Source organism: Pungitius pungitius, chromosome 1 (assembly GCF_949316345.1).
Source record: "Pungitius pungitius chromosome 1, fPunPun2.1, whole genome shotgun sequence".
Classification (NCBI taxonomy): Eukaryota; Metazoa; Chordata; class Actinopteri; order Perciformes; family Gasterosteidae; genus Pungitius; species Pungitius pungitius.
In genome coordinates this window covers 6,541,461-6,554,088 of record NC_084900.1, presented here as the reverse complement: position 1 = coordinate 6,554,088, position 12,628 = coordinate 6,541,461, and the positions used below count along the sequence as shown (strand labels likewise).

Here is a 12,628-nt window from a genome sequence, read left to right as displayed (position 1 = left end):
TGTCTGCAGAAATGCACCTGCGGGGAACAGCATTTACTGGGAATAATCCCCCTAAAGACAATGAAAAGTCCAACCGACGTCAACAAGATGTAGTCGTCCTGTCGACGTAAACATTCAGCAGGTTTAATTTTAGACAACAAAACCCTGACGTCCGGGTGTCTAAAGCCACTGGGATGACGGATGGTTTGTTATCCCGCAATGATTAGCTGGATCCAAAGCAGCCTAATCCTTCAGGGTATAATGGCGCTTAGCGGATGTTCCAACAATGACTAGTAGGCTCCAAATACAATATTTCTATCATGGTGGGGGGGGGGAAAGCATCGCAGACCATCTGGATGCCTTGCTAGGCTTTGGGTTTTAATTACTGCAATGACTTTGCGTGTGTGACAGATGAATTACATGGACGAGGTAACGGCATAAAACAGGGTTTTTCCAATTTCATTAGCCAAAGGGCATAACGTTTATGGCCATCTGAGCTGGATTTAAAACTGACGTATATAGCACACAGCAATCACTCCATAAACACTCCATTTGGCAAATGTCATAGCCGAAGCCAAAGCTGTCCTTGTGAACTCTCGCATTTGCATCTCTGGGAAGTCGACTGCACTGAGGTTTTCCGCTGAGGGAACATGTACTGCAATCGGACAGCCCCCATTAGTGCTGCGTCTGCAAACATGGCCCTATGGGCCGGGCTAAGTTAGCGTAGCATGCTGCTAAGTTCCTGTCCTCATGCGTGAGCTTTGTTAGCTGGGGCCTGGCTAAGAGGATTAAAGTTCCAGTTTGGTTCTCGCACATTTAAGAAATTGTTTCTGCCCCACTTCATACAGTGGCCTCTTTCTCATTGGAGAGTAGGGCCTTGTCGCCATGGCGACATGGGCTGTGCAAGGCCTAACTAGCAGAGCCAGAAGACAGACAGAGTGTGTGTGTGTGTGTGTGTGTTTGTATGTCTGGCACTTGTCTCACAACAAAAAAACGCAGCCTCCCTCCGCATTGGTTCTGCTTAAGGAGGCCAAACAAATGCAGTTGGGTTTGAAAGTGCTATAAAAACAGACCTGCAACACGTCTCTTTATCGTTTATTACAACATGGAATTAGTCCATTTCAGAAATCTGAAGGGGATTTGTGATGAACTGCTGCTTGATACATTTGGCTTATTAAAACAAACACGCGAATCAGCAAACACACACACACACACACACACGTGCGTGCGTGCACATCCAGTAGGCGGAATGCACCTCGTTTCAAATAAGCTAAATCACCAGCACACAAAAATGCCAGCAGGGCATTTCTAATCTAAATTCCACAAGGGGTAAAAAAAAGCATCCCTGCCTCCCACAGCATTGCTCAAATATTTCCATCTGTATTTCTCAAACGCTTACCCTGGCCCTTTTCCACTGTGACTTAAGAGCTCTTTGCCTCCACTCAAATGTTCTATTCTCAACGGAGAGAGAATCAGCATGAAAAAGAGTCCCTGACTTGGACTGAGTACCTCTGATCATGCACTCATAATATTTCTAGGCTTTTGTGAACCCTGACAGCCATTTGGCCAAAGACTATCGCGGATGGGGGACTTACAGGAGAGCCAAAAAGGGAATCGGCGGGGTCACACAGGAGAGCAGGAAAGATGAAGACACTTGCATTCGTAGGGGGGAGTTTGGGGGAATATTATATGTCATACAGGTAGCGCCACGGTTTAAATATGTTTACATTGTGTGCAAGATGCCAGCACTTCTCTACACTGACACAAAAGCTGTGACTGGCACTTGATATCACCTCTGCTTCCACCTCAGCTCATCCAATATCGCGATCATAAAAATGTTGAGAAGCTCTTATTAATCATTAAACCTGACCACTTCTGTTTATATTACTTCTGTGCTGACAAAGTGGGATGCTGCCATCTGGCTTTTCTGGCCATTCATATATTAATATACTAACTATGCAAACTCTAAATTACCATAACCTTCCACTGGCCTTGGAACGCATCATTCATTAAATGGAGCATCGTCATTGGATTTTAACATTTTGACAGTCTCGAAGGCTGTTTGTTGACACAACGATTCAAACTTTTAATTGATTAAACCATCCTGTAGCTGTGCAATCGTGATGAATACCGTCAAAAATTGAATCGCCATGAAAAATAAATGTTCATTTTACCTGGTCTCTGAGATGCTGGACGGACTTCTGCAAGGCCAGGATCTGGTGGAAGAGGGGGCTCTGGAGCACCGATTTGAGAAGGCTGAGCTTCTCCTCAGTGGGCACCTCCCCCCGCTCCTTCAGTTTGGCCTGGAGACGCTCCACCGCCTGCAAGGCACGCTGTGTATCTGCAAGCCGTCGCATATTTCAATGACAGCGCCGGCCAGATTGAAGGGGGGGGTGGATGCAAGCACGGTAGAGATAGAGGTGGAGAGAGGGGATGAGGACAGAGGCTTTATCAGTTCATGGGCAGAGATAGGGAGGACGGGAGAGGGAGGAGGGGGGAGGAGGACATAGCCGGGTGGATTCATTCAAATCTCATTCGCTTTTTTTAATGATAAATAAGCAAAATGGAGGGAACAGTCGCGCCGTTCGTCTTGAGAGTTGTAGTAGTACACTGTGCTTGTTGTGGCCTTTTGTGTCAATGGCTCACAGGAGCATTGAATTGGTATCAGGAGGGGGAGGGGGGGGGAGATAAAAGCACCGGGCTCTCCGCCGCTTGCTTGCTGGACCCTGCATAAGCCCCACTATCGAGCAACTCCTGAGTGGCTTGTTAGTGAGGATGGGCCAAGCCCGACGTCATCTGGACGAAAATAAAGCAATTTCCGAAGCCCACCCACTGTGACTAACACCTAACAGGGCGTGCACCAGGTCCACGGCACTTTTTTGCACTTACGAAGCTTTGTTGTCCGAACAAAGGTTGTACACAAGCCAATAACAGTGGGGGCACCTTTCTGGGTGCGCCACTTGTCCTTTGGAGGTAACTGTGTCATTTTAATACCTCATACCCCCCCCCCACCCCCTCCCACAGAGGTTGGCATGTATGTGGGCATCCATCTGTTTGCGTTTGTTCCAAAAGACAAGGTGGTCCTGGAACGGAGCCTAGGTTTAACACTATCAGAATTGGAGTCTAAGTTGGATTAATTGAAAACATAAAGCAATTTCTTCATATATTTAAAATCTGATCATTCAACAAAAAAGGATGTGTGTTACGTAAGCTAGTAGTATTCAATTACTAGTAATATCATTACTTGCAACAATCAGCAACGTTTGGACATTTAATATCTTGATAACAATGTCTGTAACGTTATACCATGTTTTCAGAAACAAAAGCCTACTTTTTTTAATGCTCGACACAAGAAAACTACTGAAAATGTTCCCATGTAATTAATATTTAAATTAACAAAACAGTTAGAAATTAAATGATGTAGAAAAAGATGTAATATTTACAGCTATACACTGACTTATATGCGTGCATATGCAGAAATTGGATTAAGGAAGTAGTTTAATTTAAAGTGAGCTTCATCAGACTTTGAGAAAGTTGGTTGAGCATGTGCTCATGATAGTAATAACCCAATTCCATTTAAAGCTGCTGATTATCATATTGCATCATTGTCATTCCATGCCTGCACACTTGGTGGTCCACCCAAATCAAATCAATGTTTTATGAAGCCCTCTTGTAACTGTACGCCCGCACAAACACCCCCCATCTTCCATCAACTGGGACTAAGTGTCACACCCACAGTAAGAGCGCGGTCATGAGGCCCGGCTTTGAGGGTGACCGCTCGTCGCAGCTTGAAACAAAAGAAGATGGCGGCGCTCATTTGGCGCCGCGTTTGACAGTCAGACCCATACATCTCTATGGAGACAAACAAACAACCAAGTATATGGCAACATTATCAAAACACGGCAACATTGGCAGTCCCCACGCCTTGAACCGAATCCAGTGCCTCTTACTCCGGTTGAGAGGAGCTAACAGCGGACGCCAAAAAACGCGGATTGGCGAGCCAGCAAAGACGGACACCAGATTGATAAAAACACAAACCCTTGCACAAAGAAATAGTTCATCTCAAAAGACGAAAATTGAGATTCCAGAAGGCGCAGATCGATTTTTTTGTTTATAATGGTGGCAATGCGACTGAATAAGCGAAGCATTTAGTACTGGTTGTATCCACTTACCGTGAAAGGATTAGAAAAGCGATTACTTACCCATTGTTTCTATCATTGTTAGAACTCCAGTGGAATGTGTTTTCTCCCCATTAGCAACAATTTGTAGCGCTTCCCTTTTTCAAGGCCTGCAAAGAACAACACAATGTTTTATGTCTTTTCCCTACTGCTCTGACGGGAAATGCAATTTGGAAACCTTTTTGTTTGTATTTGCTAAAAACAGCAGTACACATCAACAGCAATCAATGTTTTTAAGGCTCTTACCACAACCAACAAAAACATTGTAGGTATTTAGTAAATATAATAAAGCCCGTCCGATTGGGAATGCTCTCACAGGTTTCTAATAGTGGCTTCGTTACAAGCACAACATGACTCGGGGAGACTTTACACGATTAAAGGAGATTGTTAAGACCATTAAATGCCCTATATAGAATCTTAGAATAGCTGCAGTGCATGTGCCGACGGGATCACTGCAGCGCGGGTTTGTTTATGTCCACTCAATTCAGTTCATCCGATGTTTAGAACTTTTAAACCCACTAATGAGCTTTCAAAGCATGATATGTGGCCGCTGTGTACTTTATGTATCTAAGAACTATTTATTAATACCAAGCATTTGATGTACTTGTGTAAAACAAAACAAAAAATAAACTGTGCATTCGGAATGCCGCAACTATGCTCTCGAGCTTTTGCTTTGCGATTGGATTTATATCGATTACAATAATATGGCAACAGTAATAAGCATCACGAATGCTGCATTCAGGGACCTGTGGAAAATACTACGTCGGAACGTTTTGGAGGTGAGTGGTCCATACATGCTCGAGCAAGGGCCAAAGTGATTCCCTCTCGGGGCTTTCACGCACCCAGTTGTGTGTAATGATCCACAGGAGGCCCGAGGAGGGCCTTATGGTCCCCGCCGGTGGAGTCAGTGCGAGCTCTGCCGTGACCACACACGGCTAATAACGGGTTGTCATTTCACGGGGCAGCTCTCCTCCGAAACAAAAGGTGAGGGAGGGGGGGGGGGGGGTGGGAGTCGCTCGATAACGCGCAGTTCACGTGTATTAATCCGCATAAAGCGTTTGCTACAATATACTATTGTGTGTGTGTCCGCGTGTTTTGCTCGTATTTTGAATAAAGTCGCAAAAGCATTTGGGGCAATCCGCTTTTCTCAACTCCTCCTGCTCCTCCTCCTCCTCCTCCTCTCATCCATGGAGCAAAGCAACAGGCTTCCCGAGAGGAAGAAGTTTACATAGTATCGCCGGGTTTGTTGTTTTATTTCTTTTTTTCTCCCCCCCCCCCCCCCAAACGCCCAAGGGTGGTTGCTGACAGTGACGTAAAAAAATAAGCACAAGCTTTAAAAAAAAAAAAAAACTTAAGCCCGCTGTTCCTCCTCACGGTGAAACCCACCGCGACAACAGGCGTCTCTCGGAACATTGTGCCTCCTCATTTTCGCGACATTGAAGCGAGCAACGCGACTCTGTCCCGGGGCGTCGTTGTATTCCAGCGTAGCTCCATTAACATGAACCCGGCCTGGAACACGTCCGAGGGAGGTACAAAAAAAAGAAAGAAGAAGAAGAAGAAGTAGAAGAGAATCACTTACATGAGCGCGAGGCTCGGTGTGTCCCACGGCCCTGTCCTCTGGTCGTGCTGCTGGCTAACGGCGCGCTGCCCCACGGAGCGGGGCTTAAAGATGGGGCGTAGTGTAACTCGATCCTCTGTGGACATTTTCAGCGGCGGCCACGGAGCGTTGAGCCGCAGGAGGAGGAGGAGGAGGGAGGGGAGGAGGAGGAGGAGGGGGGGGGAGAGAAGAAGAGGCGCCGCTTGCTGGCGGGCCCGAGGGATGTTGGCCCGTATGCCGGCTCCGATTTGGCACTGGGGGGTGGGGGGGGTAAACTAATCAAAATGCAAATGGTAACGAGTTTATTTCAATATTAAGGGAAAGCGGGGTCCTCTTGATACTTTCGAGGCTGAAATGATTTGCTCAACGGGGGCGACGGGTGTCTGGTGTCACCTGCACAATGGCCCCTGTGTTAGCACTGGGATTTATTGGATTTCGTTGCCCCCACTTAATAACAATATTAACGAAGGATGGTATTTCTCACGGAGGAGTTGTGTGGAATATCACAATTTTAAGCATTATTTTTTTGCCAACCCCTAGTTGAGTCATATCAGTGAAGTCCCCTGCTTTCTACCTAATCGGTGGCTTTGCATTTCAGTTTTAGCGCAAGCAAGACAACACTGTTGTGGAATATTTCATTCGGTCTTGACGAATGATCAAAGTTGTAAAAGTCAATTTATTGCTTGCAAGCAGGAGGTCAAATACACGAGCACGTATACTACAGTGCTCTGTGGAGATGGCGTCTCCGAACAGTCAAAAGTACAGAGCTTTTATACACGCGCAAGGAGGTCAACCCCAGTGTCAGGTGGCCCGCAGCGGCGCCGAAGCCTATGACCACTAGACGATGATGGCAGATGTGGAACTTGCGAACCGAGCGAGATGTGAAACTAGGTTACGAAACTTGCATCGATACGTACGGAACTAGGTTATGACCCTTTGCAAAGCAGGTGAGGCACCGGGTAAAGTTGAAGATGGGGGAACAGACAGTTCCTTTTTTTGAGCGGACTCGGCTGCAAATGGAAACTTGGGGTCATCCCACCAGAGATCAGTCATTGGACTGATCTCTGGTGGGATGACCCCAAGTTTCCATCAGTCATTGGACTGATCTCTGGTGGGATGACCCCAAGTTTCCATCAGTCATTGGACTGATCTCTGGTGGGGACGAGTCCGCCTACAGGTGGGATTCTGACCACCTGGTGACGTGGTGCAGCGAGAACAACCTGGAGCTTAACGCCCTGAAGACAGTGGAGATGTTCGTGGACTTCAGGAAGAACGCAGCCCCACCTTCCCCCCCTCACCTTGTGTGACTCCCCCGTCACCACTGTGGACTCCTTCCGTTTCCTGGGCTCCATCATCACCCAGTACCTCAAGTGGGAGCTGAACATCAGCTCCATCAATCTGCAATCTGCCGTCTCTCCAGGACTTGTTCGCTTCCAGGTCTTTGAAGCGGGCCAGAAAGATTGTAGCCGACCCCCCCCACCCTGGACATGAGCAGGAGGTTGAGGTGCATCAGGACTAAGACCTCCCGCCACACAAACAGTTTCTTCCCTTCGGCAGTCGGGCTCATCAACAGAGCCCGGGGCCCCCCCTGACTGACTCTCACTCCCATGTTCATTCACTTCGTCACTTGTCACTTTGTTTAGCTGGTGCACTTCATCTTTATTTTTATTTCTAATTTTATCTCCTCTACCTTACTAACCCATAGCTTTAGCTTTAGCGTACTAACCCATAGCATATATTTTATTATACTTATTTTTTTTTTATCCTATTGCTGCACTATGTTGTCATTATTTTACTGTCTTCCGTCATGCACCAACCACCAAGACAATTTCCATGTCTAACATATTATGGCAATAAACGTTTCCCGATTCCTGATTCTGCTTTCCACATGTCAAACTTCAATACAGACAATTATCACTCCTTTAGCATACGACTATGTAATAACATAGTTTGCCATTACAATACACATCTCACTTGTATACCTATCACCAAGGCTGATGGCTTACCAAATGGCGTACTTCCCTATAGGACACACCCACGGGGCCTTAGATCAAATATTGTAGTCAGCATTGTGTCCTTAACTGTAGAATATTTACAGCATTAATATAGCCGCAAACTTACAATGTAAAGACTTGGGGGGGGGGTCAATGTCTACCTGAGTGAAGTCACTCTCCATCTCTCTGTGTGTTGTATTTCGATCTTCTCTGCGCTTTGTTGACATGGCCGGGCCGGCTGTGTGTTTTCCTTTTTAGTAAACATGTGTGTGTGTGCCCCGCCAGTCAGCTCGCAGCCGCTGCTCAACCATGCGCTGATGCAGCGGTTAAAGCTGATAATATATATATATATTTTTTTCAAACGAACCCACCATCCGGTTCCCCCTCAGGTCAACACAGCGAGCTGGTTCGCACTATGTGCACTGATACCACTGAGGAATTGGTGAATTTCATAAAAGTTACCTTGAAGGATCTTCTTTTTTTTTTTTTTTTTTTTTAATGAGCAGGTTTGGGAGACAAAATGTCAAACGCATGTTTTGTTTAAGGTATGTGATTAAGTCCTTGAAATAGTAACATCTCAGGACACTTGGCCTCAGCAACCCATATGTGGCACAGATGCAGTAGTGCACTGTTTATACAGCCTCGAGCTAAACATTACGGTCTGTATCTTCAATACGGGCTCATTATAAAGGAAGATAAGTACAGCTGTCCTTATTTTTAGCCATATTAGAGTCATGTAGGGCAAATAAGTAGGAATGCAGACCTCAATGATTTACTGTTGGCCTATCGCAAACATTGCTCCTGGGTATCCACACTTGGCAGAACCAACACAAACTGGTGCTATAACTCGTCTTCAATCTTTAATCAGCGTGAGATCGCCACCTTCTATAGTGAATCCGGCCTATTGGTCGGGCAAGATGTGTGTGGTTCGTTCATTTACATATTTAGTCTATTTGCGGACTTCTCAACTACACGTTACAAAGTCAGATGTCATCAACACAATCTTTGTCTTAAAACGTAGTTCATGCTGACACCCACAGAAGCATGTGTAAAAGTTGTGTAAAAAGCAACGTGCGTTTGTGGTTTTCAATTCCGAGAGGAGAGTCGAGCATTTCCCGGCCGAGGAAGCACCTTGGAAAAGGACACGGCATCCTGATAAAACGAGAATTCTCGGCCTGTGTCCTGTTTACAGGATTATGCACTCCATTTCAGGCGGCAATGTGCCATGCTTATCAAATTTGATATGAGCTGTTACTCGAAATGAAATGTATCAAATGCCCACTGGGATAGAAGCTGTTGCCTGTTAAGTCATGAGTCAGATCCAAAAGCACCAAAATAGCAATGCTGCGATTATACTTGCATTGTTTTTTCCCTTCGTCTTCAGGCACAAGTGAAGGTCCGTACTTTAGGTACTGGTCGGTCAGATTGCGAACAAGCTGTTGATCTGCCCTATGACAATGAGGAACTTTTAGTTTAAATGGATCGAGACCCCAGGATGGAGCAGGAAGGTCACTGTGTAAGAAGTCATTCCAACAAGGGAGAAAGGGATTCAAGCGGCTTTCAGAGAGCTGATACTGACTAAATCCCTTCACTATTTCTATCTTTGCTTCTACCTCTCTCTTATCCACCTTAAAACTCTGCTCTCACTTTGACAATAAGCCACTTTTGTGTGGGAGGTCTGACTCAGCCAAACGGTAAAAGAGAAAAGAGATTGAAACGAGAAAGAAGGGTAGGAAAGAAAAATAAAGACCTCAGCTCGGTGCGAGGCGGCCTCAGCATTTTGTATTTTCATGACTGCCTATTACGAGCCCTCAACAATAGTCATTGTTTGAGACCGCTTAGTGACACCAGATCTGTGGCAACTGGATACAAATCTTGTCTGTTTATTTTCAACTGTTTTTTTTTCCCACCCTGCTCCTTGTCAGTGCTTGGTTTTCATTTCATCTGTTCATTTCATTATCCCTTTTTAAATAGACCGATACGGCCTCGTTAAAGCCGATCGATGCATTCTGTGTCAAAAAACACACCAATTTACACGATAAGTGGCGTCTGCCGTGAAAATGTGGTCCACGGCGACAGGTGTAAGTAATGACATTAGCGCGGGGTCCCCGCCCCGCTTAGAGAAGTTTAGCACACCCAGACAGCTCGCTGTCAGGATGAACGCTGTTAGAGACACCTGCGTCTGACGGGTCAAAACAAACGGTGCCGTTCGCGTTCACGTGGCTCGGCTCGTGTCTCTCGCTGCTTGACAGCGATATACTGTGATTCCGTGTGCTGACTAATGGCGGAAATGATTGGTCAAGGGCACGATAGTTTAGCAATAACGTGACCACTGCCTCTGCGGGGGGGGAAATGACATCACTGCTTGAAAACCACAGGCAGAACTCTCTTTTCACACATCCTGCTTTATTGGGCATATGAAGTCACGAGGTGTAATAGAGATATGCCCTTAAGGAATCACAAATCCAATGATTGGGCACTAATTTGGCAGAGTGAAGGGCGGTGTCGTGTGCCCGTCTTCGTTTATTGTCAATAAATGCATCAAGATTCAAAAAGCCTCTAGAAGTGTAACATCCCAAAAGATCTAAAAGGGTTGACAGAAAGAATGCAACGTCATGATTAATAGTTGTTTTTGGAAATGGTTTTTTCGCAGCATGTTGTGTCAGTAGTTCTAAATGGCATACAAGTTTGAAGACCAAATAAAGCAGTTTGGGAATGTAAAAGTGTTTTTAAACTTGAAGATTGCGTTGATGTAGGGAATTGTGGCTTTGGGTGTGGTCTTCGGGGGCACAGGTTTATAAACTGAAAGTTTAGCCTGACCGTATTGTGGAGAAAAAAGGTTCAATCGTCTTCCGCCCCCTTGGGAACACACCCGATGTCAAACCAACTCAGACGTAAAAATAAGATCCTTTGTACACATTCTGCGATAACTGCTGAGGTGTGACCCAGAGTTTCCTCTGGGGCGCTAATGTACACCGGAATTCTCCAATTCACAGTACCAGCATGAAAGATGTGTTTGCATGGATATAAGGTCCTGGATGGAAGAGAAAGTCTTCAAGGATTCATTTGACTATTATCCTTTTAAAGCTCTATGTACAATAGAAAATGTATCCTCACCAGAAGACGAATGAACCCGATGGCACATAAAAAGAATCATTGATGAGTGAAAGCAGGTAAAAAAAAAAAAGGTAGTAATTTGTCTCATAGATGCATTTCAGACTTCACAGAGCGATGGGTAGAAGGGTGGTGTAACTAAATGTGATTGGGGTCCCTTGCCATCCACTTGGCAGCTGCGCGATTGCTCGCTATAGGTCGCTGATTGCTAACCCGCCTCGGTAGCTTATTACCAGCAATTTCTTTCCTCCCATATTCTTTTCAAGTTTCTGTAACATCACACTCAGAGGAAATTGCAACCTGTATGACTCGAAAAGGGCTTTTAGCGCGGCTATTTGACCTTCCGTATATGTCTGACAGCCACAATTAGCTCCCCCAAAGCGCCGACTGTCCCCGCGAAGCCAAAAGCTTTTGAGGGCGCCCTGAGTCGCGACAGGTGAGGTGAGGAGCCGTGAGGGTAAATAATATCTGCCTTTGCAAATGTTGGAAAAAAAAAAAAAAAAAAAATCGGATGAAGGAAATGGCCGCTCATTGTTTAAATGTAAGCCCTGTCATTGCCGCGGAAAGAAAGTACCTCGTTTTGTCTACATTTATCTACGCAACACAGCCGTTTCCGTGCCTGACTTGTATTCATTATATAGACATTTAGAGCGGCATTGATGATTACATTCGACTCGCATATCCACGGCATCTGTTTTTGTCAAAGATAAATTGCAAGCCAGACTTTCAAATTCGCCGCAGGTCATTTAACTACACTCACTGCTGTTTTGAAGAGACATTCTGTTTCCTCAAAGACTTTTTCTATCCGCCTGCAACTAAATATATTGAAGCGAGCAGCACATTAAAACAAGAAAGGATATGTAACCTGTTTTGCAAATTTGTTTATATCAGTTGAATAAAGATGGTGTCTGGAAATAGCCCCAAAAAAGATTTATCTTTATCATTATTTTGTATGCTCTGATGATAATTTATTATTTCAAAAGAACATTTTCACTATATTCTTTCACATCCTGAAGCAAAAGGATGCTGTATTGCATGAAGAAAAGGATGGTCATATGTACATCCATCGGCTCCGTGTGTGTGAGCCCGTGTGTGTGAGCACAGCAGGGCTTTAAGCTCAACCCAAACCGACTGGTTTACCAGGTTTCACCTTTTATCACATTTGCAGGCTAACATTTGTGAATTAACAATAAACAACAGATACAGCTAAAGCTGATGGGAATGTCATACCAAACTCACATATTTACTTTACTATTTACTATTGTGCCGGCATTAGGTGAAACAAATTCAAAAGAGATGGACGCATATATACAACCGAGAAGCACTTCTCCATTCACCTGGAAAATGATGTCAAGATATGCATCTTAAAACAATTTCAATGCATTCAACTGCCCAGGAACCCTAGCGTGGAAATAGGCTGTGAAAGCGTCATCAGAGTGAAGGACAACACGGCAGTTCACACCATTGCTTCTGATGCAACTCACTAATCCTTTGTGTCAGCCTTGGTTTACCGAGAGGTTGTCAAATGGGAATTTAAGGACCCTTAAAATGCCGCTCGACCAGAGGGCAACATACATATATGCCAGCGTTTTAGACATATAGACTCGAGGGGAAAGGGGATGCAGGGAGTAACGTTTATCTTCTGAGACACATTTTTGTCGACGGTAAGCGCGGGATTTCAAAAATTCTACTTTGAAAAGGCTTCTATTGTCGCCTCACGGCACTCCTTTTCATAACTTGAGCCATTACAATTCCAAAGAGGTGGA

The 12,628-nt window shown here is 45.1% G+C and overlaps 1 protein-coding gene across 6 annotated transcripts in view; it reads right to left on the bottom strand.

The window, feature by feature from the left end:
* The window catches only part of LOC119222214 (multiple PDZ domain protein), a 38,597-nt gene extending 32,714 nt beyond the window's left edge, over positions 1-5,883 (bottom strand). For all 6 annotated transcript variants that reach the window (XM_062560913.1, XM_062560914.1, XM_062560921.1 and 3 more), the window contains exons 1-3: positions 5,737-5,883; positions 4,182-4,267; positions 2,154-2,320 (exon numbers count right to left, since the gene is read on the bottom strand). In XM_062560913.1, coding sequence (XP_062416897.1) covers positions 2,154-2,320; positions 4,182-4,197 — 183 coding nt within the window. In that variant the 5' untranslated portion in view covers positions 4,198-4,267; positions 5,737-5,883. The remainder of the gene's footprint in view (positions 1-2,153; positions 2,321-4,181; positions 4,268-5,736) is intronic.
* Between the last annotated feature and the right edge of the window lie 6,745 nt (positions 5,884-12,628).